This window comes from Typopeltis vanoorti, chromosome 4 (genome assembly GCF_054136105.1).
Source record: "Typopeltis vanoorti isolate ZY-2024b chromosome 4, IOZ_Tvanoo_1.0, whole genome shotgun sequence".
In the NCBI taxonomy this organism is placed as follows: Eukaryota; Metazoa; Arthropoda; class Arachnida; order Uropygi; family Thelyphonidae; genus Typopeltis; species Typopeltis vanoorti.
This window is the reverse complement of record NC_143552.1, coordinates 28,990,044-29,015,089: the sequence shown is the minus strand read 5'-3', so window position 1 is coordinate 29,015,089 and position 25,046 is coordinate 28,990,044. Positions and strand designations below refer to the sequence as shown.

At 37.2% G+C, this 25,046-nt stretch overlaps 1 protein-coding gene across 1 annotated transcript in view; it reads left to right on the top strand.

The window, feature by feature from the left end:
• LOC150107187 (ribonuclease H2 subunit A) overlaps positions 1-25,046 on the top strand; it is a 229,108-nt gene that overhangs the window by 25,524 nt on the left and 178,538 nt on the right. The window contains exon 2 of the mRNA XM_090391728.1: positions 5,332-5,403. Within this exon, the coding sequence (XP_090247854.1) occupies positions 5,332-5,403 (72 nt within the window). The remainder of the gene's footprint in view (positions 1-5,331; positions 5,404-25,046) is intronic.

The window sequence follows — 25,046 nt, the reverse complement described above, 5'->3', positions numbered from 1 at the left end:
TTCAAAGCTAAATTACCAATTTTTAATCGTGACGTCAATTCCAGTACCTTCCAATATTTTCCAAATACAAAAAAAAGTCTTTGCAGGATCTAGAATCCCATGAAAAAACAGATCAAGTTAAATTGACAAAAGAGTTTTCTACAGTTATTCAGTCAATAATCAACAAATTTTCTTCAAGATTTACGCAGTTTAGGCAATTTGCAGAGACATCAAAATTTATTTTGCATCCGGACACAAAATCAACAGATAAACTCAATTTGGAGATTTTCGAGTGGCTGAATTTGGAAGATATAGAAATGCAACTAATCGATTTTCAATCTAGTTCTGTAATGGAAAATGATCGATTATTGGGGGCAATTAAAAAGAATGCAGAAGAGGAAATATTGAGAACTTGGAATGCCATTCCTGAAACCTTTTGTTGTTTAAAAAAACTAGCGATGGCTATATTATCAATTTTCTCCTCCGGATATGCTTGTGAGTCATTATTTTTTTTAAATGAATTTTATTAAAGACAGTTTAAGAAATTGAATGACTGATGAATCTAGTTCCACGTGTGTATTACTAAAAGTGACAAAATATGAACCTGATATAAAGCAGTTGAAAGTTTATTTTTCACTTGGTTAGATTATAATAAATTTAGTTTAATCCTTTATCCAAGTGTGAGCAAACAAAGTTTGCGCCTGAAAGTATCTTCAGGACTGGGGTAAGGTGGTACAACATCAGGGCAACTCGTTGCAAAGGTGGAGCAAGCTACCAACACTCCTGTCTCAGTATCTCCTATAATGCAAAACACATCTCCTTGCAGATATGTCTAATGTTATGCATTAAGGGAAGGGCCACTACCCAGACTAGTTTCGACTTTTATTGAGGTCTCTTCAGTGGGAGCCCGGCCCAACCTGAGATACCAGGCAGAAGCATTCGCAGGTCATCTCTACCTATAGGAGTTGCCAAATGGTGTGCCACCCTTTTTTAATAAATTATTCTGGATTTAGAGAAAGATGTTGAAAGTTTATTTTTCACTTGGTTAGAGTATAATAAATTTAGTTTAATCCTTTATCCAAGGGTTAAAGGATTAAACTAAATTTATTATACTCTAACCAAGTGAAAAATAAACTTTCAACATATTTCTCTAAATCCAGAGTAATTTATTAAAAAAGGATGGCACACCATTTGGCAACTCCTATAGGTAGAGATGACCTGCAAAATCTCAGCTTGGGCCTGGCTCCCACTGAAGAGACCTCAATAAAGGTCGAAACTAGTCTGGGTAGTGGCCGTTCCCTTAATGCATAACAATTAGACATATCCTCAAGGAGATGTGTTTTGCATTATAGGAGATACTGAGACAGGAGTGTTGGTATCTTGCTCCACCTTTGCAACGAGTTGTTCTGATGTTGTACCACCTTACCCCAGTCCTGAAGATACTTTCAGGTGCAAACTTTGTTTGCTCACACTTGGATAAAGGATTAAACTAAATTTATTATACTGATATAAAGCATTTGGCATCTAATGTACAACAGCAAAAATCTCATTAATAAATTGATATATTGATATTGATAAATTAATAATAGGTTAATATTGATTTGTATACGACAATGTGTATGTCAAATTATGTGTTCATTATTATGAAATTCTATATTAATTTTTTAAACTTGTCTCAATAAAATTCTGCAATTAATTTTGCGTTAATTAATGTTAATTAATTAATTAGCATTGTATTAATTAGTTGCTGACTGACGTGCCCAGCACGTCAGCAACTTGATTTGTAAATTTTTGGCACGCACTAGCACGTCAGCAACTTGATTTGTAAATTTTTGGCACGCACTAGCACGTCAGCAACTTGATTTGTAAACATTTGGCATGCTCACATAAAAAGGTTCACCACCACTGCTCTATAGTTCTTGGGAATGATGGCCGCTGTGAAACTGTGAACGCAAGGCAAACGAAGTGGTGCTCGGGCGAATCGAGTGCCCACGGGTACATGATACCTTGGGCGCAAGGTGTGTACAAGTCCTTTCATCTATGAAATTCACTTCATATATCTATAAACTGCACATAATTTCTTCTGCACAGTCTTTTCATTGACTCCTTTGCAATTATGGCACCTCTCAATTCAACTCCATCATGACTTGACAGACTTATAATCTTTATTTTCTTAAAAGATTGCCAGTTTGCTGCCACTGTATGATAGGATTCAGTTGGGAAGGGCCATGATTAACTGATCTAGGTCTTGAAGCTGGTTGTGTATGACCACCACTTTTGAGAGTACCGAGGTAAGAATAATGGGACAGTAGCTTCATGACTGATTTAGCTCACTTTTTAAGTGTTTAAATTGTATAAAGGCATCCTTTTATGCTGTGGAGTAGATTCCAGATGAATATGACCACTTACGTTGGCAGCTTACTTGTGCTACAGAATAGGTGTAGCACAAGTTTTGAACACAAATAAAGGAATACCATCTGGCCTACACTTAATTAGTATCAAGACTAATGCGGGTTTTTCTGACATACTTCTGTTGAAAGATTAGAGGAGATATGCATTGAGCAGTTTGCTGTATTGCTGTGAGTGATTTGCTGTGGTCACCTAAACAAGTTTTTTATATGGCTTCTATACACATAAGTGTATAGGACATTCATATTGTGGGCAGGCTAAGAATTTTTTTTCTATTTTTTTTAAAGTTAATTTTATATATTCATCTCTATTCATTCATTCTACTCATTTGACAAACCATGCAGCGTGCAGATAGCCCAACTATCAAGATCATCTACAACTAGTGCTATCCTTCAATTCAATGAAGACGATCTGGTCATGTTCACTGTCACCAAAACATTCTTGCCTCTTCTCTCACAAAAGAAAACTTAGCTCAGATTCTCTTACTCTCAATAACATACAAATCAAACATCAGAACTCTCTGATTGACCTAACATTCACCCCTAGCATCTCCTGGCACAAACACATCACAACAATAGCTTCCTCATCATCCAAAAAACTGGGCATTCTCTTTCATTCAAGATGCTATTTTTCATCCAACCAACTCTTAACATACAAATCCAAAATCTTCCCATGTTTAGAATACTGTTCACATGTTTGGGGTATAGCACCTAAAAATTCTTGACACCATCTGGAGGAGAGAGCAGTTTGGCTCATAGACAATCTTTCCCTTACTGATTGCCTTCAACCTCTATCTTACAGTGCGTTTTAGCTTTGTATCCATTCTACAGGTATTTTATTGGTCATTGCTCCATTAAGCTGGTCACCATTATTCCTCTAGTTTCTGTTGCACCATCTAATACAATAGCAACAGCTGCCCAGCACCACCCCTTCACTTTGCAACTGCAAACATATTGAACCTGCTTTTCTTCTTCCTCTTTTATTCCATCTACCTCTGTCCTCTGAAATAGCCTGCTGCAAGATGCATTTCCAAACAGCTGCAACCTGCAAGTCTTCAAAAAAAATGTCAATAAACTTCTGTTCTCACCTGTATCTCAATCATGGCACTGAAGTGCTTATAGGTCTTTCAACCTCTCATTTATGAGATATATTAAAAAAAAAATTGCTGTATTTTTATTTTTTTTACATAGTCCATTCACCCTGATCTAGAGACCAAATATGGAACTTTTTTACAAGCTACGTTAGTCCTCCAGTAAGTAAAATGGGTGGTCTCACACCACCTCAAAATTCATCTATCACATGTTGGTTGCTAACCACTCAGACTACCAGGCCAGTGAGTTGGAGGAAAAGACTGTTGCAGAGATTGCCTTATCTTTGGGTGATGTTACCATGGTACTATCAGGATGTTAGAGAGATGGAAACAAGAAGAGCAAAAGTTCCATCCATCAGCCTTAGTGTGGGATCAGAAGGCCCGACTGGTTGAGTAGGAGATAATCTTTTGGCCTTACAAAGTCTGCTTTGGATTGGTTGATAATTGTTTTACATATTTTCTGCTATAGTGTTAACTGAGTGGGAAGATGGAGTTTTTGATTTGAGCCACTGAACATATGTATTATTTTTATGAACTGAAGAGGCACAGTTTTTAGAGAACCAAAGTTTTATAGAGGTTGGGGATTTGCACTGGAGTGGGGAAATGAATGTCCTCATACCAGTAAGGATTATTCCATTTATTAGGCCAGAGCAGATGTTTTGGATCCAGAGAGCAAAAATAGTAATCTATGGAAAACAGGCTTAGAAATCCCAGAAATTATCCTATTTGGAACCACTGTAGTGCCATAACGTATGAGACTGAAATTGGCTGGAAGCAGATTGATCTGTGGAAAAGAAGATAGATATGGTCAGAGTTGCTAAGAAGAGAATAGACATCCATCATCAATGTATTTTGAGGGAGAACTGGTTAAAAAAAGGTCCAGGGTGTTGGAAGAATGATGAGATTGTCTGGTATTCTGGTTGATAGGTTAACTATTTGTGTTAGATCACGACTGATAGCAAATGATTTGGCAACTCCTCAGCATCTGTCTGTGAAGTCGGAGATGGGGAGCAGTTTGTGTTATGAGTGTTAGTCTCCTAGGAAGATTATCTGACAGTTTGGTTAATTAAATTATAAAATCAACTTTTAGAGATAAGTAGTCAAAAATGGAAGCATGGCTATCTGAATTAGAACAGTGAAGGCAGCAAATGAAACCTATAAAGTAAGGTAAGAAAGGTTCTTTTTTCCTCTGTTTAAGATATTTTATGTATACTTTTTAAATTAATTTCTTATTTTATCTTTGTTGAGTTTTTGTTTCCATCCCAGATGAACTTAACATACTGTCAGCTCTCTTATTGCTGTAAGAGACCTTACAACAGTATGTCTAGTTTAAAAAAAAAAAAAAAAAAAAAACTGATCTGTTCTAATCTAGTGGCATTTCCTTCCCATCCTTCCCTGAAATTTTTTTCCCCTCCTCTCAGTAACAGTTTTGAAATTTGAAACTCATTATATCCTCTTGTCTGTTGTATCGATCCAACTAATACAAATGATCTAACACACACGATAACCCTGCAAGACAGTGTTCTCCAGACAGCAGTTACGCCAATATACTTTTGTTTCCATGGCTATTAAATAGTCCAGTTGACCCAGGCAGGCTATCTTGAAAATTGAACTTAATTTTACATTGCACATTTTTAGAAACAAAATTCATTATTGTTCTTCCCACATGCATAAATGGGGGGAGAGGGGCGAGTAATTACAGATTGTAAGTATAAGCCAGCCACCACAAACTCCCAGTGTGCTGATTCCACATAATTTTGAACTCCAATTTAAGAAATTAATGTTATACCTTTCCTTTCTTCAGTATGAACATAGTTATATAGATGCTAATGGCACACCTTATTTATTTATAGGTGCAATGGTATATGCAGCAGTGTACTGTCCTCTTTCTGTTATGAATTGGTTTCAGCAGCTGGGATTTGCAGGTAAGGTTATGTAGTGTCATTTATCAACATAATCGGGTAAGAAAATTCCTAATTTATTTTATGTATCATGATTAATAGTAGTGTTGGTGTACATATGTACTGGGGGCTGAAAAACTAGGTATATACAGTTGTGAATCTTTTATTATTTTGCTTTCCTTAATTTTTTATTTTTTAAAATGATTTTTCCAGATAATTATGGCTGGTAATTTAGCCAACAACCAACGAAAGTGGATAATAAAACAATACTGGAAGACAGAGAATGCTAAAAAGGTTCAACAGAAATGAGGTGAAAAATTTGCGATAAATTTGATCAGACTGGTCCATCTGTAATGTGCAAAGATTGGTCAACCTGTCAGTATTACTATTCCTGAAAATGAAATGTTAATTGCTCTTGCATTTACTCAAAGCTCACAAAATAAAGAAGTGTTAGTTAGTTAGTCAGTCAGTTAGTCTAGTTAGTTAGGCATTCCTCTCGGATCTTTGGGTTGCCTGATGGCACGTTTAGGTATTAAAATGTATCGACAAAGATTAATGCATGGATTATCAGAGGATAATCCATTGTAATCATCAGCATGTTTTTTCCATTGTGAAATGGAAAAAACATGCTGTATTAATATTATATTAATCTTTAACACATATATATTATATTAATCTCTATAATACATCAGTGATCAAGAAGATAGGATTTGGTTGTGTATTTTAAACAGTTGGAAGTAGTAGTCCTTAGCAGGGATTGCAAATTTAGTGACTTTCAGTTACTGGTAATTCAGGTTTAGTGACAACCTACTGGTAATTTTTTTTTTTTACATTTTCAAAAAAGTTATATCAAAAGACAATTTATAAATAATAATAAATAGAATTTTTATTGAAACAGAAAACAACAAAAAGACAAATTTATTCTAAACAGAAAATATCAAGATCAACTAACTCTGCAACTGCCCGAGAATACAATCCTTACATAAATTAAGATGTTATGTTAATATAAAATAATTTGTATTAATGTATTATTGAATATATATTATTATTAGCTTAGGGAATTGACAACGCATATAACGGATATTAATTAAAGCAAACTTTAATGAATACCTTCAATATTTCGGCAACGTCACGTTGCCATCTTCAGGAATATACAAATATGGTATGTGCACGCAGGCACTAACAAAAACAAATGAGGAAGAAGGAAAGAAACTAATATTGTTCCTAAAGTCTTAATGGTGCCCCCTAGTGGGCTAATTGGGTTGTCTTGGCCGTTGGGCAGAAGTTCTCATAATGTAGGCTTCCCAAATTTGAGGTAGTTTCATGCACCCAAATTTGTTGAGGTTTGGAATGTTTTTTAGAGCTGCTGATAATTCCATGAATAATCTTTCATACTTGAACTTGCTGCGGTGTATTATTTTAGTTTTCTTCCAACGATTTCTATGGCTTGTATCTAAGGCATGGTCTGCCAGCCCAGAGTGGCTGCACTGGTGAAACCAGATGTAGTCTTAGTATTCTGAAATCCTGATATTCGCTGTCCTGCCTGTTTGGCCAAAGTAGGTCAATTTACAGCTGCAAGAGACCTGGTATACACCAGGTAGGTCTAGGTCAGGGGTGGCCAACCTTTTATAGTTCATGCGTCAATTTTTTCATTTTTAAGTTAAGATGCACCACGCAAACTTATACCACTTTTCATCATCATCATCATTAGCAAATTCCTGCCATGTACCTCAAGGGGGTGTACAGGATATGATAGTACTACATGAAAAAAAATACATCATTACTAACTTCCTATCTACAATTTTCCTCCAAATCAGTCTGTTACTTGTCAAGCCTCCAACCTTATTAGATCTTTTATTTCTATCGTCTAAGGCACTTTGTACCGTATCAATCCACCTATATCTTGGTCTTCCTCTGGGTCGTTTTGCTGCCAACATGGCAGAGAACACTTGTTTTGCTAATCTTTCTTTGCCCATTCTGTTTAAGTGACCATACCACGTGAGATTAGCTCTGCTAACGCATTCCTGGATGTTGACAATGTCAAGTTCTTTCCTAATATCCTCGTTTTTAATATGATATTGCCATTGATGCCATCTGTTCACACCTATAATCTTTCTCAGGACTCTCATTTCTCAATCTCATATCTTTCTCAGGACTCTCATATCTCTAGTCTTTGGTCAAGTGTTTTACTTCTGACCCAGCTCTCAGATCCATAAGTTAAAACTGGTTTGAACGCTGTCTTGTATACAGCTAATTTCGTGTTCCAACTAATTTCTCTCTTATTCCATATGAATTTGAGTGTTCGTGCAAGCTCCAGATAAGATAAGTATCATTTTCAGTTATCGATACAAATTACTTAATATTGTGTAGTTTTGTTTTGTTTGCCTTGTGTATTTTAGTGCGTCTATTTTTGGTGTGTTATAATGTATAATTTGACAAAACACGTTATAGATAAGTATGGCACCTGTGCGAAGGAAAATGGCGGCCAGTAATGAAGGTTCGCCATCGTTATCAAAGAACGGTAGCATAAAAGAAATGAGTCAGTGTACTAGCTGTGAAATGTACGCTTTGCGGAGTGCGGTCGGAGTGTGGTTAGATGATAATAAAGGATTGAATGTGTGTAGAAAATGTAGGGAGAATGCGGAATTGAAGTGTATTTCGGATCGTGAGTGTGATATTTTTGTCAACCTTCAGAATGAAGGAAATAGGGATATGACAAGAAACGGCAAGGTTGTACATGAAAATTGTGAGAGTGTGAATGTAGAAAGTGTGAATGATAGTATAAATGGTTTCTCAGAGAACAAACAAGAGGAGATAGATGCATTGAGTGAGATCGCGTTGTTGAATAGTGCGATAGAAAGAGCAAAACAGCAGCTAGAGTGCATGAACAAAAGTAGACTGAAGGAACCAACCAATAATAAAAGGTATGACAGGAAAAATAGCGTATGAATGTGAACATGAACAAAATGAAGGATAGAGTGCTGTATGGAGACTCGTTAGTACGAGGTGTGTTAGTAGAGGATTTGACAAAATCGTACCAACCTGGTGCGACCATAAAGGACGTAACTGCGTCTATTAGAGAGCAAAAGGAAAGGGTGAAAGAAATGATTGTTGTGGCAGGTACGAATGATTTGAAAGGAGATAAAATGGAAATGATAGAAGACCTGAATGAATTGTTTGAGGTAGCAAAAGAAAAGAGTGAGAGAGTTAGAATGATTAGTCTTTTGCCACGGTATGACAGTGAAATGTTTAAAAGGAGGGCTATAATTGCAAATGACTTTATGCGTGGGTTATGTATGACGAGTGGTGTGGAATTTGTGGATGTGTGGAGTGAGTTTGATGGGCGAAAGGATCTATATAAGATGGATGGCTTGCATTTGAATGGTTACGGTGTAAGAAGACTTGAGAAAGTGTTGCTGAATGTAGTGGATGTGCAAATTCAGGGAAACTAGATTTGTTGGGGGGGGGGGGGGAGTAGAGATACAGTCCTTATGGAGGCAGTTGAATGTAAGAAAGAATATAATATGCCAGAGCAAATAAGGACAACAAATCTGAGTGGGACAGTTAATATAAGGCATCAAGGTAGGGTTGGGGCTAATGGGGGTCTTAAATTCATGTACACTAATACTAGGAGTATTAGGAACAAGAAGGAAGAGTTTTTGGCCATGGTTGGCACTTCCAGACCACAGGTTATAGGTATTAGTGAAACATGGCTAACTGTAGATGATATAACTAGTGGGATTGAATGTGATGGGTATAGTGTGTTCAGGAATGACAGAGAGAATAAAATGGGGGGAGGAGTATTGTTGATGATAGCTGATGAGCTCCAGCCAAGGAGAATAGAAGTTGAATTGCAGGATAGAGAAAAGAGCACATTTGAGGCCATTTGGTGTGAGATTGTGGCTAGCAGAACTAAATATACAATTGGGTGCTGCTATAGACCAGGTGATGGAAAAGATGGTGGTGACAGTATGCACAGGCAAATAGAAGAAATGGGTGGAAGGAGGGTGATTATTATGGGAGATTTCAACTATGGTCGCATTGATTGGAGTGAGGAGAGGACACACGGGAGGAAGGAACTGGATTTTATGCGGTTATTAAGGGATAACTATCTGCGACAGCATGTAATGGAAAATACTAGGGGTCAGAGAGTGCTTGACCTAGAAATTACATCTGAGGATTTGGCTGTAACAAATATGACCACATTGCCACCAATCGGTGAGAGTGATCATAGGGTCTTAACTTGGGAGGTGGCTAAAGGTGCAGAATTATCAATTAAGACAGGGTACATGTGGAATTATCGGGATGGAAAGTATGACAAATTTAGGAGTTTGATTGGTTCAGTGCCATGGCATGTACAACTGCAAGGACTAGAAGTTGATAGTGCATGGGAGGTAGTTAAGAAGTGCTTGCATGAAGCAATGGCTGACTGTATACCTAGAGTCCGAATAATAAATCAAGTAGGGGTTAAATGGATGAATAACACCATTCAGCTTGAGTTGCAAAAAAAGAAACAACTATGGAGGGAATTTAAGGAGAAGGGTGACCGGCAGGCACATGAACGATATAAAGCGCAGGCCAGAAGGGTGACGAGTGTGGTAAGAAAAGCAAAAAAGGATTACGAAAGAACATTGGCCATGCAGGCTAAAGAGAATCCTAAACAGTTTTTTAGATATGTAGCAAGTAAAAGGAAAAATGTACATGGCAGATTGATTTTAAAGAATGCCGATGGTAGGGAGGTAACTGAATCAGTTGAGATAGTTGAGTTACTGAGTGAGCACTTTGCAAAAGTATATCATCCAGGTGGTGACATTGCAGAAACGAATAAACCAGTAGATTATACGGGAATTATGGTTAATGAAGTGGAGGTGAGTAGTCTATTGCATAACCTCAATGTCAATACATCTGTGGGATTGGATGGTATACCAGCTCGTGTTGTACGAGAAGCAGCTAAAGAATTGTCAGTACCCTTGACTATTTTGTTTAATTTGAGTCTCGGGTCTGGGTTAGTCCCGAGCAGGTGGAAAGAGGGGAAAATAGTTCCACTGCATAAAGGTGGTTCCAAGACTGCTGTTGTAAATTACCGACCGATTAGCATATCAGGAATCATTGTCAAGGTCTTAGAGAAAAATAGTCAAGAGGAAAATACAAGATTGGATAGAAGAAAATGGGATACTGTATCGGGGACAGCATGGTTTTGTGAAGGGTAGGTCATGCCTCAGTAACTTGCTCACGTATTATAACACAGTGACGGCTGAACTGGATAAGGGTAATGGGTTTACGGTGATTCTGCTGGACCTTGCCAAGGCCTTTGACAGGATTCCACATGGAATTCTAATCAGTAAATTGCAGCATATGGGAATGGACATAGGGTTGGTGAGATGGATAGGAGGGTGGTTGACGGAGAGATATCAGAGAGTGGTTTATTCGGGAGTAGAGTCCACAAGACGGCCTGTGACTAGTGGTGTGCCACAAGGATCTGTTCTTGGACCACTGCTGTTTAATTTGTTCATAAATGATATAGGAAATGATCTGAGAGGAACAGTTCATTTGTTTGCGGATGATGCGAAGTTGGGTAGGGCAATAGTGAATGCAGATGACCTCAAAATTTTGCAGGATGATTTGGATAGATTGGGGGTCTGGGCTAAGGAGAATGGATGTCAGTTTAATGTGGCAAAATGTAAGGTTATGCATTTTGGGGTGAAAAGATTTGTGGCAGTTTACTGCATTGGTGGAACCGTGCTCCAGGAAGTTGTTGGTAGATAAGGAATTGAAATTTAGGGGACACATTGCAAAAGTGACCAAAACAGCTCATCAAATCACTTGGTTGCTGAAGAATACGTTGACAAGCAGAGACAAGCAGGTTATTGTTCCTCTGTATCGAGCCTTGATAAGACCCCATCTAGACTACTGTGCTCAGATTTGGTCACCTAGGTTTCTTCTTGATGGGGAGGAGGTGGAGAGGATCCAGAGGCGAGTGACCAAGATGATAGCAGGTCTGTGGAATGAACCGTATGAGAACAGGTTGAGGATTTGTGGGTTGCAAAAATTGGTTGATAAGGGGAGAAGGGGAGATATGATTGAGACATTCAAATTACTGAAGGGTTTCTATAAAATTAATTCAGAAGATATTTTTGAGAACAGGGCTGGTTGTGGGAGGACTAGGGGACATCCATGGAAACTGGGCAAAAGTGTGGTTAGTAAAGGTGTTAGAGCTGGGTTCTTTACTTTTAGAGTAGTGAATGAGTGGAATGCGCTCCCTGAGTCTGTGGTGGATGCTGTGACAGTGAATGAGTTTAAGGCGAGGTATGATAGATACTGTATGAATATCAAATAGTTGTGATGAATATGATTTGGGGCCTCCCTCGATGAGTCTAATGACTCCCTGGAGTTGCCCGTAATAATAGTAATAGTAATTTATTCAATTGACTTCCTACCATACCAGCTTTGCTGATTCTGTTGTTATATTTAATTTACCATCTTTAGTAAAAATCATTCCTAAGTAGCTGAAATGTTTCACTTGTTCCACAGGTTCTCCATTCACAACATAGTTGACAAAGAAACAGAATATATGTATTTTAGTTCTGTGATATACAAATGGTAGAAATGGGCAATATATATTAATGCTTCAATTTATACATTACAGAAATCTTTTAGCAAGGGAAGAACAAATAACTAGAATGCTAACATACAGCAAGCAAGCAACCAAAGTTTGCACTAGAAAATTTCTTACTGTAGCATAGTGCAAAAATGGCCAAAATAGACAGTGCATTATGACTCATAAAAACAAAAAAAATTATATGGGCTGAATATTTGTAACCATCAACAATGATTCTGCCTATTTTCATTGTCTTTGTCTTTTTATTGCTGACCTTCATACCATATCTATTACAACAGCTATTCAATTTAGTCAGAGAATTTTGCAGACTTGTAGCGGATTTATTTAGAAGTATAACATCATCCGCATAAAGCAAAGAGCTGACATTAACATCTCCAATTTTGATATCATGTTTAATACCACTTTCCTTCATGATGTGATCCATATAGATAATGAATAACAGAGGGGATAATGTATATCCTTGTCTCACACCAGATTTAACATTAAACCATCTTCCTGTACTTCCTTCAATTCTAACTGCTGACATACAACTCAAATAAAGCTAAGTATCGCTTGATATAATGCCCCATTGACACCATATAACTGTAGCATATTGAATAGCTTCTCTCTTGGCACCTTGTCATATGCCTTTTCCAAATCGACAAAACTTAAATACAGATCTCTGTTATATTCCCATGCTTTCTTGACTATTTGTCATAAAGTGAAGATCTGAAACTGAGAGCCTCTATTTGGCTTGAATCCAGCTTGTTCCTCACCAAGCTTTTCTTCCACAATTCTTCTCAACCGTTTCTCAAGTATACTTGCATAGATCTTGCCAGGAACACTCAGTAGGGAAATACCTCTGTAATGCTCACAGTTAGTTTTATTTCCCTTTTTATGTGTGTGTACTATGAGAGCTCTACTCCAATCATCGGGAATTCGTCCCTCTGTCTGTGCTTTCTGAACTATGCAGTGCAGCCACTGTAAGACTCTTATACAACCATACTTCAGCATTTCTGGTCGAATATCACCTACTCCTGCTGCCATTCCACATTTCAAGCCTTTGATGTCTTTTTCTACTTCAGGAATGGATATGTATTTCTGACTGCATGCCTGGTCAGTGTTTTTTACCACTGTGCTGTCATCACTGCTTGTTTCATTTAGCAGTTTTTCAAAGTAATTACTCCTTACTTCAAAGATATCTTTTTCTCCCGTTTTCATGTCACCTTTATCATCTCTAATTCCTTTTACAGCACTCTTTCCTACATTCTAAAGCTTCTTCAACAACCTCCAGAATATTTTGCCACCTTCTTGATATTTATTTTCTATATTCTTGCCAAAGTCCTCCCATGACTTTTGTTTAGCTAGTTTTACAGTGTTTAGCATTCTTGCATTTGTCTCTGTATTCTCTAAAGAGCACAAGCTGACTTATTTGACAGGAACTTTTGATATGCTTTCTTCTTTTCCTTCACTGCCTCTTTAACTTCCTGTGTCCACCAGGGAGTTCTGATTTTTTTATCCTTGCAGACAACCTCACCACATGACTCTCTGGCAGAATCAATCAATGTTTTCTTCAGAGTTTGCCACTGAATCTCCAAGGTTTGATTCCTGTTCTCAAACTCTTTCATTTTTTTTTCAATAATCTTTGTGTATTTTAGTCTACAGTTCACATCTGAGAGCTGCTCAACTTTTATTCGCTTTTAAACTTTCTTACATGTTATTCTTTTCAATATGAAATTCAATTTTATCCTGCTCAAGACTAAATAGTGATCATTTCCAATTTCAAATCCTCTGTACACTCTGGTGTCCTGCACCATGGAGAAAACATCACTATCAACAATGTACCAGGGAGAAAACATCACTATCAACAATAAAATAGTCAGACTTTTCTTATTCCTTGCTTCTTCTCTCCATGTGAATTTGTGCACATTTTTATGTTAGAACATGGTGTTAGTAATAACCAGTCCATGTCCTGAGCAGAAATCCAACAGATATTTGCCATTATTATTAGCTTTGCTCTTTTCTCCAAATTTTCCCAAAATATTTTTGTTTGTCTCACAATCATTTCCTACTCTGCTATTTAGATCCTCAACAAGGACCAACTTTTTCTTTTTCACTGTGTCAGTTGCTTTTTTTAAAGCCTCAAAAAATTCCTCCACTTCTACCTTAGTAGAACCTTCTGTGGGACCATAGGCACAAATAAGTCTCATTGTCCAGTTTCCCATTCTCATATTTGCCCACATTACTCTACTTGAGAGTGCCTGCCATTCAAGAAGATTAGTCTCGATTGAATACTATGGCTACTCCTTCTTTTTCTCGATTGTCATTGCCTGAATATAACATTTTGTATTTATTGCTCAGAAAGATCTCATCCATTTTGGTCTTTTTTGTTTCAGTCACCCCTATTATGTCGATCTGGTACTTAACTAATTCCTCAGCTAGCTCCATTTCTTTGCCATTCTGTCTTTTTATGTTGATAGTACCGATCTTTAACTCTGGTGATGTTGAGTTTGGGTTTGTTTTCAGATTTGTTCCAGTAGCTGACTTTTCGCTGTTCACCCTGGTTCCCTGGCGAAAACAATGGGGGCCTTGTTTATCTGGGTGACGCTCCAGCTGGCATGAAAATTTGTCATGTCGTACCATCATTTTTTATTTTGGTTTAACCAAGAAGCATACGATTTGGTCGGCTAAATCCCAAATTGCCAGCCCATCCTCGTTCGTTCAGTATCCAAGTAGATATCCAAGGGTGCACCATGAGAAGGTGACGATTGGACATTAGGTCAGAAGCCCTGGTCGGTTCTCCGCATTCCTTTAAAGGCTATGTGGAGGTCTCCTCTCAGTTATACAGTTTTGACCCTTAAGTACCACTTTTCAGCCCTTTTAAAATAAGATAATATGGATATATTTAACACTTATGCATAAATGATTTATTATATATATGATAATATAGACACTTTTAGCAGTTTTAAATAAAAGGATTTCATATAAAGTAATCTTTATTACTTTATATGATTTATTATTTATTTTATTGAGACTTTTGAAATTGCTTTGCTTTTGCTATGCTTGTAGTGTTTGGAGTTAAATCAGTTACAGAAAGCATCAAACAGTTTTTCAAATTTGAATCAGTCAGTTGCGACCATAGTTTGTTCTTAATCGTTTTCATTGATGAAAATGCTTGTTCGCATCTGTATGTAGTTCCAAAACGACAGATATAACTCTGAGCAAATTTTCTCAGGTCTGGAAAATGTTCACAGGGCAACGATCACCAGAAATTAATTATATCAGAAGCATCTGGGAGTGATGAAAGTTCATTAAATTCCATTTTCAATAAAGAATTGGTTCTGAGATCAATAAGTTCCATATGTATGTTACTAAACATCGTCAAGATTTTTTGTTCAGTAAGTGAAAAGGGATTTATAAATGCAAGTATGCAGTCTTCTTCTTCTGCAAAATCGCTAAAACGACTGTTAAAGGACTCTTGCAATAATCTGAGTTTCTCAGTATATTCTGTAAAGTTGCCTTTATCTTCAACAGATTCACTATGTTCTTTGAAATGTGGAAATTGACCCCTGTTTTCTAACTGAGAGATGAACAGTTTTAATTTCATTTTGAATGCACTGATGTCATTTACTAAGCTAGGAAACAATTTGTTCTTGCCCTGCAGTTTCAAATTTAGATCATTGAGGTGGCTGGTAACATCAACTAAAAATGCTAAATCAAATAGCCATTTCTCATCACACAACAGGGCTTTTTCCTCATGCAGCTCATCCTTCTCTTCCAGAAAATTACGAACACTTTCTTTCAGCTTCCAAAATCTACTGAGAACTTGTCCTTTAGAAAGCCAGCACACCTCACAATGAAGAATGAGTTCACCATATTCCATATCTAACAGTTCACAATATTCTCTGAATTCTCTTCTTTTTAACCCTCTTGCTCTACTTTTATTCACACACTTTACAACTGGTATCATAACATGCTTCAAATTTAGAGTTTTCCCACACAGAGATTCTTCATGTATAATACAGTGATACTTTAGTAGAGAACGACCTAAAAACCTTTCAAGTAAAGTTAAAGTCCCAGAAACTCTACCTACCATTGACGGTGCTCCATCAGTGGAGCACCGTCAATGGTGCTCCATCAGTGGGAACACTGATGAGCTTACTAGAATCTAGTTGTTGATTTTCTAGACATGACTTTACTTTTTCAAATATGTCTGACCCTCTTGTTTTTCCATGAAGTGACTCAAGACCGATAAGTTCTTCAAAGATGTTAAAATTACCATCAATTCCTCTTATAAAAATGCTTAATTGGGCTACATCACATATATCAGCTGATTCGTCCAAGGCTAAAGAAGAGAAAGAATAAGCATGAACATGGACTTTCAATTGCTCATTAACATCATGGGAAAGTTCTTCGATTCGTCTTGTAATTGTTTGCTTGGACAGAGCAATTTGGTTTACTTTTCTTTCAACATTCTTATCACCATGACATTTTGTAAATTTTTCGAGACAGGGCTTAACAACTTCCTCTCCATCAGAGAAAGGCTTGTGTGTTTTAGCCAACACAAAGGCAATTTCATAAGACACCTCCAGCATTGACACACTTTCACAACTTCGTTTCACCAATATATTTTGTCTCTTTTTTTATTTCTTCCTTTTTTTCTTAACCACATATTCTTTCTGCAACTCAGACCCAGGAATTAACTTCAGTTTTTCTTCTAATTCAGCTTGATGTTTTCTATAGTGTCTGTTAAGATCATGTCTTCTATTATCTGAGAGAGTACTTTCACAAACAATGCAGAACAGTTTTCCTGAAGGACCCGCAATAAATAAGAACTCATTTTCCCACAGTACATTAAACTGGCGCTTGCTATCACCTGCTTTTCTTCTGCTCATTTTATTTTGCAAAGTAATGGGTAACTGACTGTAAAAAAAATTATCCCAAAAAGTAAAGCTTATTATTAAATAATTTATTTAAATTATTAAATTATTTAATACTAATTTAAATAATTTATTTAAACTATTTTAACGTTTTTAACATTATGAACATTCAAAAACAGTTCTACAAGTTTAAGATAAGATTCCTGTTTTCATGAAGGCCAAATACCGTTCTATAAGTTTAAAAATCATATATATATATTTTTTTTCATAGAGTTTTCGTCTCTCTCTCTCTCTCTCGTAATATATTATGTCCAATGAAATGAGAGATCGCTTCCTGCCATAAAACAGTCGATCAGCTGGCAATCACACACACACACACACACACACACAACCCAAACATCCTCATTACGAAAGCTTTGCTGATGATCAGTTAAATTTTAGGAATAAATATACTATACTTAAATAAAAAGGAAAAATATTGTATAAAAAAACATAAGAACACACACATACAAATACACTGAATAATTGCAGGTTTCAGTAATCAGCAAATTAGTTGAGCGGGAAAGGACTTGACATGCACGTTCAAAATAAAAAAATTTATTTTTAAATTTACAGAACTATATTAAGTCTTCATGAAAACAGAAATCTTATCTTAAACTTAAAGAACTGCTAATAAAAACATATAAGTTCGAAAACACAGGATTGTTCAGTCACATCGAATCAGAAGTTCATTGAACATTATGACACGAGAGTCAGCTGTAAACTGATTGAGTAACTGGTGACGTATGTCAGCATTTGCCGTGCCTGTTGCTTCAAGATCAAACAAGTATAATAAATGCACACGCTAGAATTCAGTGGTAGGATAATTGTGTGTTTATATATATATATATAAATCATATAGAAAATTTTTTAAAATTTTTCTCTGGGGTTCAGTGCGCCACTTCTAATCATGCGATGTGCCACTTTTGGCGCATGCGCCATAGGTTGGCCACCCCTGGTCTAGGTGGGGGGGGTGTTGGTTTTTGGTAGAGCGGATAAGGAATGCCAACTTTTTATATGGTCTATAACACGAAGTCAGGTCATATTTTTTGAGCATATTGGTTATTTTCTCAGAGGTGGCCCGGATGTAAGGGATGGTGATAGATTTAGTGTAATCTTTATTGTGGGGGTGGGGTTGTGGTTTACAGGTTTGAGTATTTTTTTTATTTTTTGGGGGTTGTAGCCATTGGCTAAGAAAGTATTGAGGATGTGGTTCAGTTCAGTTGTTAGGGCATTGTGATCTGAGCAGATTAATTTTGCCCTGTTAAATAGTGTTTTTATAACCCCATGGGTTATAAAAACCCATGGGGTTTTTATAACCCATGGGTTTATAACCCCATGGGTGGGTTATAAACCCACCCATGGGGTGGGTTTATAACCCACCCCATTTTTATAACCCACCCCATGGTTTATAAATATAAACCCACCCTTATGGGTGGGTTTTCTATAAACAGAGAAAACCAAAGATCCATCAGGCTGGCGAGTGATTAGAGTGTCTAGGAAGGGAAGGGTGTTGTTTTCCTCTTTTTCTAAGGTGAACTGGACTCTGGGGTGTTGGTTGTTTAAGTGTGTTAGGAAGGAGTGGAGTTTATTTGAGCCATGTGGCCAAATAGCGAACACATCATCCACGTACCGAAGCCAAATGGGTTTTTGTGGGGCAGGGTTTAAGGCTTTCTCTTCAAAGGTTTCCATAAAGAAGTTGGCCAAGGGTGGGGAAAGTGGTGAACCCATGGATGTCCCCTGTATGTTTGTAGAATTTTCCTTGCCAAACGAAATAGCCTGAGTTCATTGTTAACTGAAATAGGGCTGAGATATCGGGAGGAAACTTGGCTTGGATGAGGTCTAGGGTTTCTTTGAGTGGAACATTAGTGAATAGGGAGGAGACGTCAAAACTGACCATTATGTCAGTTGTTGGAGTGAGAGGTTTTCTTATACTAGCTTTGAAGTGGGCTGAGTTTTTTTATGTGTGATGGTATGTTGCCAGTATAGTGTGTGAGCGCTTTGGCTAAATGTTTGGCTAATTTGTATGTGGGGGAATCAATGCCATCCACTATGGGACGTAATGGCACATTTTGTTTGTGTATTTTTGGAAGTCCATATAATCGGGGGGGGGGGGTCTAGAGTTATAAGGTTTTAGTTTGGTAGTGACTTCTACAGGCCAAGAAGTGACCTTCTTAAGGAGTCTGTGGAGAGTTCTAATCTGAGAACTGGTAGGATTATATTCAATATGGAGGTAGGTGGTACGGTTTAATACTAAAGCATTAAGCTTACTTGTGTAGTCCTTTTGGTTGAGAACCACAGTGGCGTTTCCCTTATCCGCTTTGGTGATTGCTATTTTTTTTGTTTTTCTTCATTTCTGGTAGAGCTGCATATTCATCTTTGGATAAGTTGGTTTTTGGAGGTTTTGCTTTGGTGAGAACACCAGCTACATCCAGTCTGACGTTGTTGGCGATATCGTTAGGAAGGTTGCGAATCCCATGTTCTATTTGGATCATGATTTCCTTGGCCAGTATGTATTCTTTTAGGAGCTAGGGCAAAATTATGGCCGCATGAAAGTGCGGTGAGTGCTTCAGGCTTTAAAACTGCGAAAGAGAGGTTGACAACTGTGTTGATTGGTGGCTGTGGTAAGGAAGTAGAATTCTTTATCAAGTTCTCATATTTTTTCAAGTGCCGACTAGATATTTTTTTGAATTCTTTTGTTGCCGAAGCGCATGAGACATCATAAAGAATTGTCCAAAGATCATGGCCAAGAGCATCTGAAAGCTCTTCTTTTAGCGTCCGAAAGGTTTTGCTTTCGTTGGCAAGAAGAACGCGCGTCATGGTGATTTGTTCTCTTAATAAGGCGAAACTAGTGCGGTTATAAATACGGAGAGCTTTCTGTGAAGTAAAACAGTGCTTCAATTTAACACAATTTAGGATTACCTTGTTATCCACGTTCTGGATAACAGTAAACCAGTAAATATATATAATAGATAACCAGTAAACCACAACCTCCCTCCACAATAAAGATTACACTAAATCTATCACTATCCCCTATATCTGGGCCACCTCTGAGAAAATAACCAATATCCTTAAAAAAATATGACCTGACTTCATGTTATAGACCATATAAAAAGTTGGCATCCCTTATCTGCTCTGCCAAAGACCAACCACTCTCCCTCCCCCCCAGACCTACCTGGTATATACCAGGTCCCTTGCAGCTGTAAATTGTCCTACTTTGGCCAAACAGGCAGGACAGCGAATATCAGGATTTCAGAACACTAAGACTACATCCAGTTTCACCAGTACAGCCACTCTGGGCTGGCAGACCATGTCTTAGATATCTGCCATATAATTTGTTGGAAGAAAACTAAAATAATACACTGCAGCAAGTTCAAGTACGGAAGATTATTCATGGAATCATCAGCAGCTCTAAACAAGGTTCCAAACCTCAACAAATTTGGGTGAAACTACCCCAAATTTGGGAAGCCTACATTATGAGAACTTCTGCCCAACGGCCAAGACAACCCAATTAGCTCGCTGGGGGGGGGGGCACCATTAGGACTTTAGGAACAATATTAGTTTCTTGCTTTCTTCCTCTTTTGCTTTTGTTAGTGCCTACGTGCACATACCATATTTGTATGTTCCTGAAGATGGCAACGTGACATTGCCGAAATATTGAAGGTATTCATTAAAGTTTGCTTTAATTAATATCCGTTATACATACATCTTCAAGGCCCACGCTTCCTAATTGGGTTGTGGGGGCAACAGCTGCAAGAGAAACTTCCAATGGTCATGATCCTCTGCCACCAAGCTCAGGTGTTCTGGTGGGATTTCCAAATGTGTACACCCAAGGTTTTGGATATAATCTATCCAGCGAGTCCTTGGTCTCCCGCCCTCTGGCTTGGCAAAGAGGGCCTGCTGAGGGAGCCTCTCTTGTGGCATTCTGACCAGGTGCCCGTACCAACGTAACTGTGACCTCTCAACACGGAGAAGCAGCGGTTGAGTATTGAGGGTTTCCCGAATTGCAGAGCTTCTGACTCTGTCGAGTTTTGTCAGCCCAGCAACCCCTCGAAGGAACCTGATTTCAGCCGCTTGGATTTGTGTCCGCATTCTTTCGGTTATTACCCAACTCTCATAACCATAGGTGAGGATGGGGACATAGACTGTATTGAAGACAGCCAGCTTTGCCTTCTGGCTTAACTCCTGCTTCAATACTACCGAACGGCCAATCTCCCGCAATATTGAGCTTTCTAAGTCAATTCGAGTATCTAGCTCTACGTCCCATTTTCCATCATTCATGAATATGGACCCAAGATATTTAAACTTCTCCACCTGTCTCATTGGGACTCTCCTTACATTTGGAGTGCACTGGGATGGTTGTCTTGAGACGACAAATGTTTCAGTTTTGGCCACACTGATCTTCATTCCGGCATCTGCACAAACAGCTACAAATCTATCCAAGGTCCGCTATATGCATTGTTAATTCCCTACGCTAATTACCAGTTATGTATGACCAACGTATAAGCCTTGCTACAAGAATTATTATTAGCATTTTACTTTAGTAGTATTAATAATTAGTATTAATCAATTAGTAATATTAATTATTTTTATATTACTATATTTAGTGCTTTTTTTTTATTAAAATTAGCACAGAAAACATAACTTATTAAGTCCTTTCTTTCATGCTTGCGCAGTGATCAGAATACATTATGAAACTTATGGATACAACTGCCGTGTTAGAGTAAACATCTTCTGGAGTATACATACATACATATATATATATATATATATATATATATATATATATATATATATATATACACAAAGAAACAAGCTGCACTACAATCTACATTTCATGCTAAAGTTACTGATCAACCTTTAAAACTATTTGCCTGACATCTGGTGTTAAAAAAAAAAACCTCATGCATCAAAGCTAGAGTCCTGTTATTATCTGTTAGGTTATAAAGTTAAATTAAGTGGAGAGTAACATGTGTATACAGAAATTAATAGATAAATAAACAAAAATAAAATTACTTATATAAGTATACTTATAAATTCCAACTGGTATGGATAGTGCCCAATAAAAGATGAAAAATTGCTTCGAGTCCTAAAGTCAGAGTTTGCTGGAAAATAAGTGGGCTGAATGTGTGCCATTCAAATTCTTGGGATTTTTAAGCCCCCATTATTATTTAGATTAGGGTGGTTAATCAAAATTTCACAGGCTTCTTTAAATTTTTGTTCATACCAAGTTTTTATATGATGCAAAGAACAAGTACTTTTCCAATCAGTTCGATGTAGGATGTTAAGAGTGTGATCTGCGAGGCCTGCTTCACCAAAATTATTATATTATATTATAGAAGCAGTCCTCTCAGATCACTGTCTTAACAGAGAACTCGTTTGTTTTGTACAGAATTTAATTGACAATAAACAAATGTATCATGCAACATCTCTAAAGTCATCAAAAACATGAATTTCATTGTTATCGTTGCTAGAGTTGTTATGATCATTTGTATCAGATAATTCAGAGACTGTCTTTTCCTGTTCTCAACATCATTTTCTTATAAATTATTTTTCCTATAAAGAACTTTGATTAAGGCTAATTATGCTATGTGATAAACATAAATGATGATTTGCATTGATCAGGTTTATCACTTTCTTCATTACTGGAGCACTGTCTGTTGTAATAGATACTTTACTTCTGACAGAAATACCAGATTCTTTCATTTTATTTTGAAGGGTTAACATCTGTCAGCAGGTATAGAACTGTTAATAATCAACATCAGCTGCTCCAGTTATGTTAAAAATCCTGTCAGCTGAGCCACTTATGCTCTCTCTCTCTCTCTCTCGGTAAAAGGGATCTATTTTTTTATATACCAAGTATTAAGTAAATATAAAAGAGTTCATCGGATTAGTGCAATGACTTTTAAATTTATTATTTTTAGAATCCAAGTAATGATTGACTTCAGACCAAATAAAAAAAAAAAATACACATTTAATGAAGCTGAATAAAACTATATACATGACAAATATCATTAAATTGATATCTGTAAAAATAATAGGATCCAAGGCCTTCTTAAATAGGAACTATACTTTGAGATCTCTCTATCTGTAGTAGATAAATTCATTCCCTTTCTCTTTCTCTGACCCATTCTATTAATGGTTTGTTTCACATGTACTTAATCAGACTGAACATTTTGTTTTCACAACAAATTCCGATAAACATTAAATGCTCATTAGTCAGTTCTTAATCAAGCCTTTTCTCAAAATATAAAGCTTTTTTACTTCCACAGGACTGTGTAGTGTTTTTCTTATTTAGCACTTATTGTTCCATTCATGGGGTGCTTAAGATTCCAAGCTGTATACCTGAGAGGAGACCTCCACATAGCCTTTAAAGGAATGCGGAGAACCGACCAGGGCTTCTGACCTAATGTCCTATCCTCACCTTCACGTGGTGCACTCTATTGGGTATCTACTTGGATACTGAATGAACGAGGATGGGCTGGCAATTTGGGATTTAGCCGACAAAATTGTATTCTTATTGGTTAAACCAAAATAAAAAATGATGGTACAACATGACAAAATTTCATGCTGGCTGGGGCGTCGCCCGATTAAACAAGGCCCCCGTTGTTTTTGCCAGGGAACTATGGCGAACAGCGAAAAGTCACCTACTGGAACAAATCTGAAAACAAACCCCAACTCAACATCACCAGAGTTAAAGATCGGTACTATCAACGTAAGAAGCCTGAATGGCAAAGAAATGGAGCTAGCTGAGGAATTAGATAAGTACGAGATCGATATAATAGGGATGACTGAAACAAAAAAGACCAAAATGGATGAGATCTTTCTGAGCAATAAATACAAAATGTTATATTCAGGCAATGACAATCAAGGAAAAGAAGGAGTAACCATAGTATTCAACACAAAATACGAGGCTAATCTTCTTGAATGGCAGTCAGTCTCAAGCAGAGTGATGTGGGCAAATATGAGAATGGGGAACTGGACAATGAGACTTATTTCTGCCTGTGGTCCAACAGAAGGTACTACTAGGGTACTAGTGAAGGAATTTTTTTGAGGCTTTAGAAAAAGCAACTGACACAATGAAAAAGGAAAAGTTGGTCCTTGTTGGGGATCTAAATAGCAGAGTAGGAAATGATTGTGAGACACACACAAATATTTTGGGAAAATTTGGAGAAAAGAGCAAAGCTAATAATAATGGCAAATATCTGTTGGATTTCTGCTCAAGACATGGACTGGTTATTACTAACACCATGTTCCAACATAAAAATGTGCACAAATTCGCATGGAGAGAAGAGGCTAGGAATAAGAAAAGTCTCATTGACTATGTTATTGTTGATAGAGATGTTTTCTCCCTGGTGCAGGACACCAGAGTGTACAGAGGATTTGAAATTGGAGCAGGATAAAATTGAATTTCATATTGAAAAGAATAACATGTAAGAATGTTTTAAAGCGAATAAAAGTTGAGAAGCTCTCAGATGTGAACTGTAGACTAAAATACACAAAGATTATTGAAGAAAAAATGAAAGAGTTTGAAGAACAGGAATGAAACTTTGGAGATTCAGTGGCAAGCCTTGAAGAAAGCCCTGATTGATTCAGCTAGAGAGGCATGTGGTGAAGTTGTCTGCATGGATAGAAAAATTAGGACTCCATGGTGGACATAGGAACTTAAAGAGGCAGTGAAGGAAAAGAAGAAAGCATATCAAAAGTTCCTAGCAAATAAGTCAGGTTGTGCCCTTAGAGAATACAGAGACAAATGTAAGAAAGCTAAACACTGTGTAAAACTAGCAAAACAAAAGTTATGGGAGGACTTTGGCAAGAATATAGAAAATAAATATCAAGAAGGTGGCAAAATATTCTGGAGGTTGTTGAAGAAGCTTAAGAATGGAGGAAGGAGTGCTGTAAAAGGAGGTAGAGATGATAAAGGTGATTTGAAAACGGGAGAAAAAGATATCCTTGAAGTATGGAGTAATTACTTTGAAAAACTGCTAAATGAAACAAGCAGTGATGACAGGACAATGGTAAAAAACACTGACCAGGCATACAGTCAGTAATACATATCCATACTTGAAGTAGAAAAAGCCATCAAAGGTTTGAAATTTGGAATGGCAGCAGGAGTAGGTGATATTCGACCAGAAATGCCGAAGTATGGT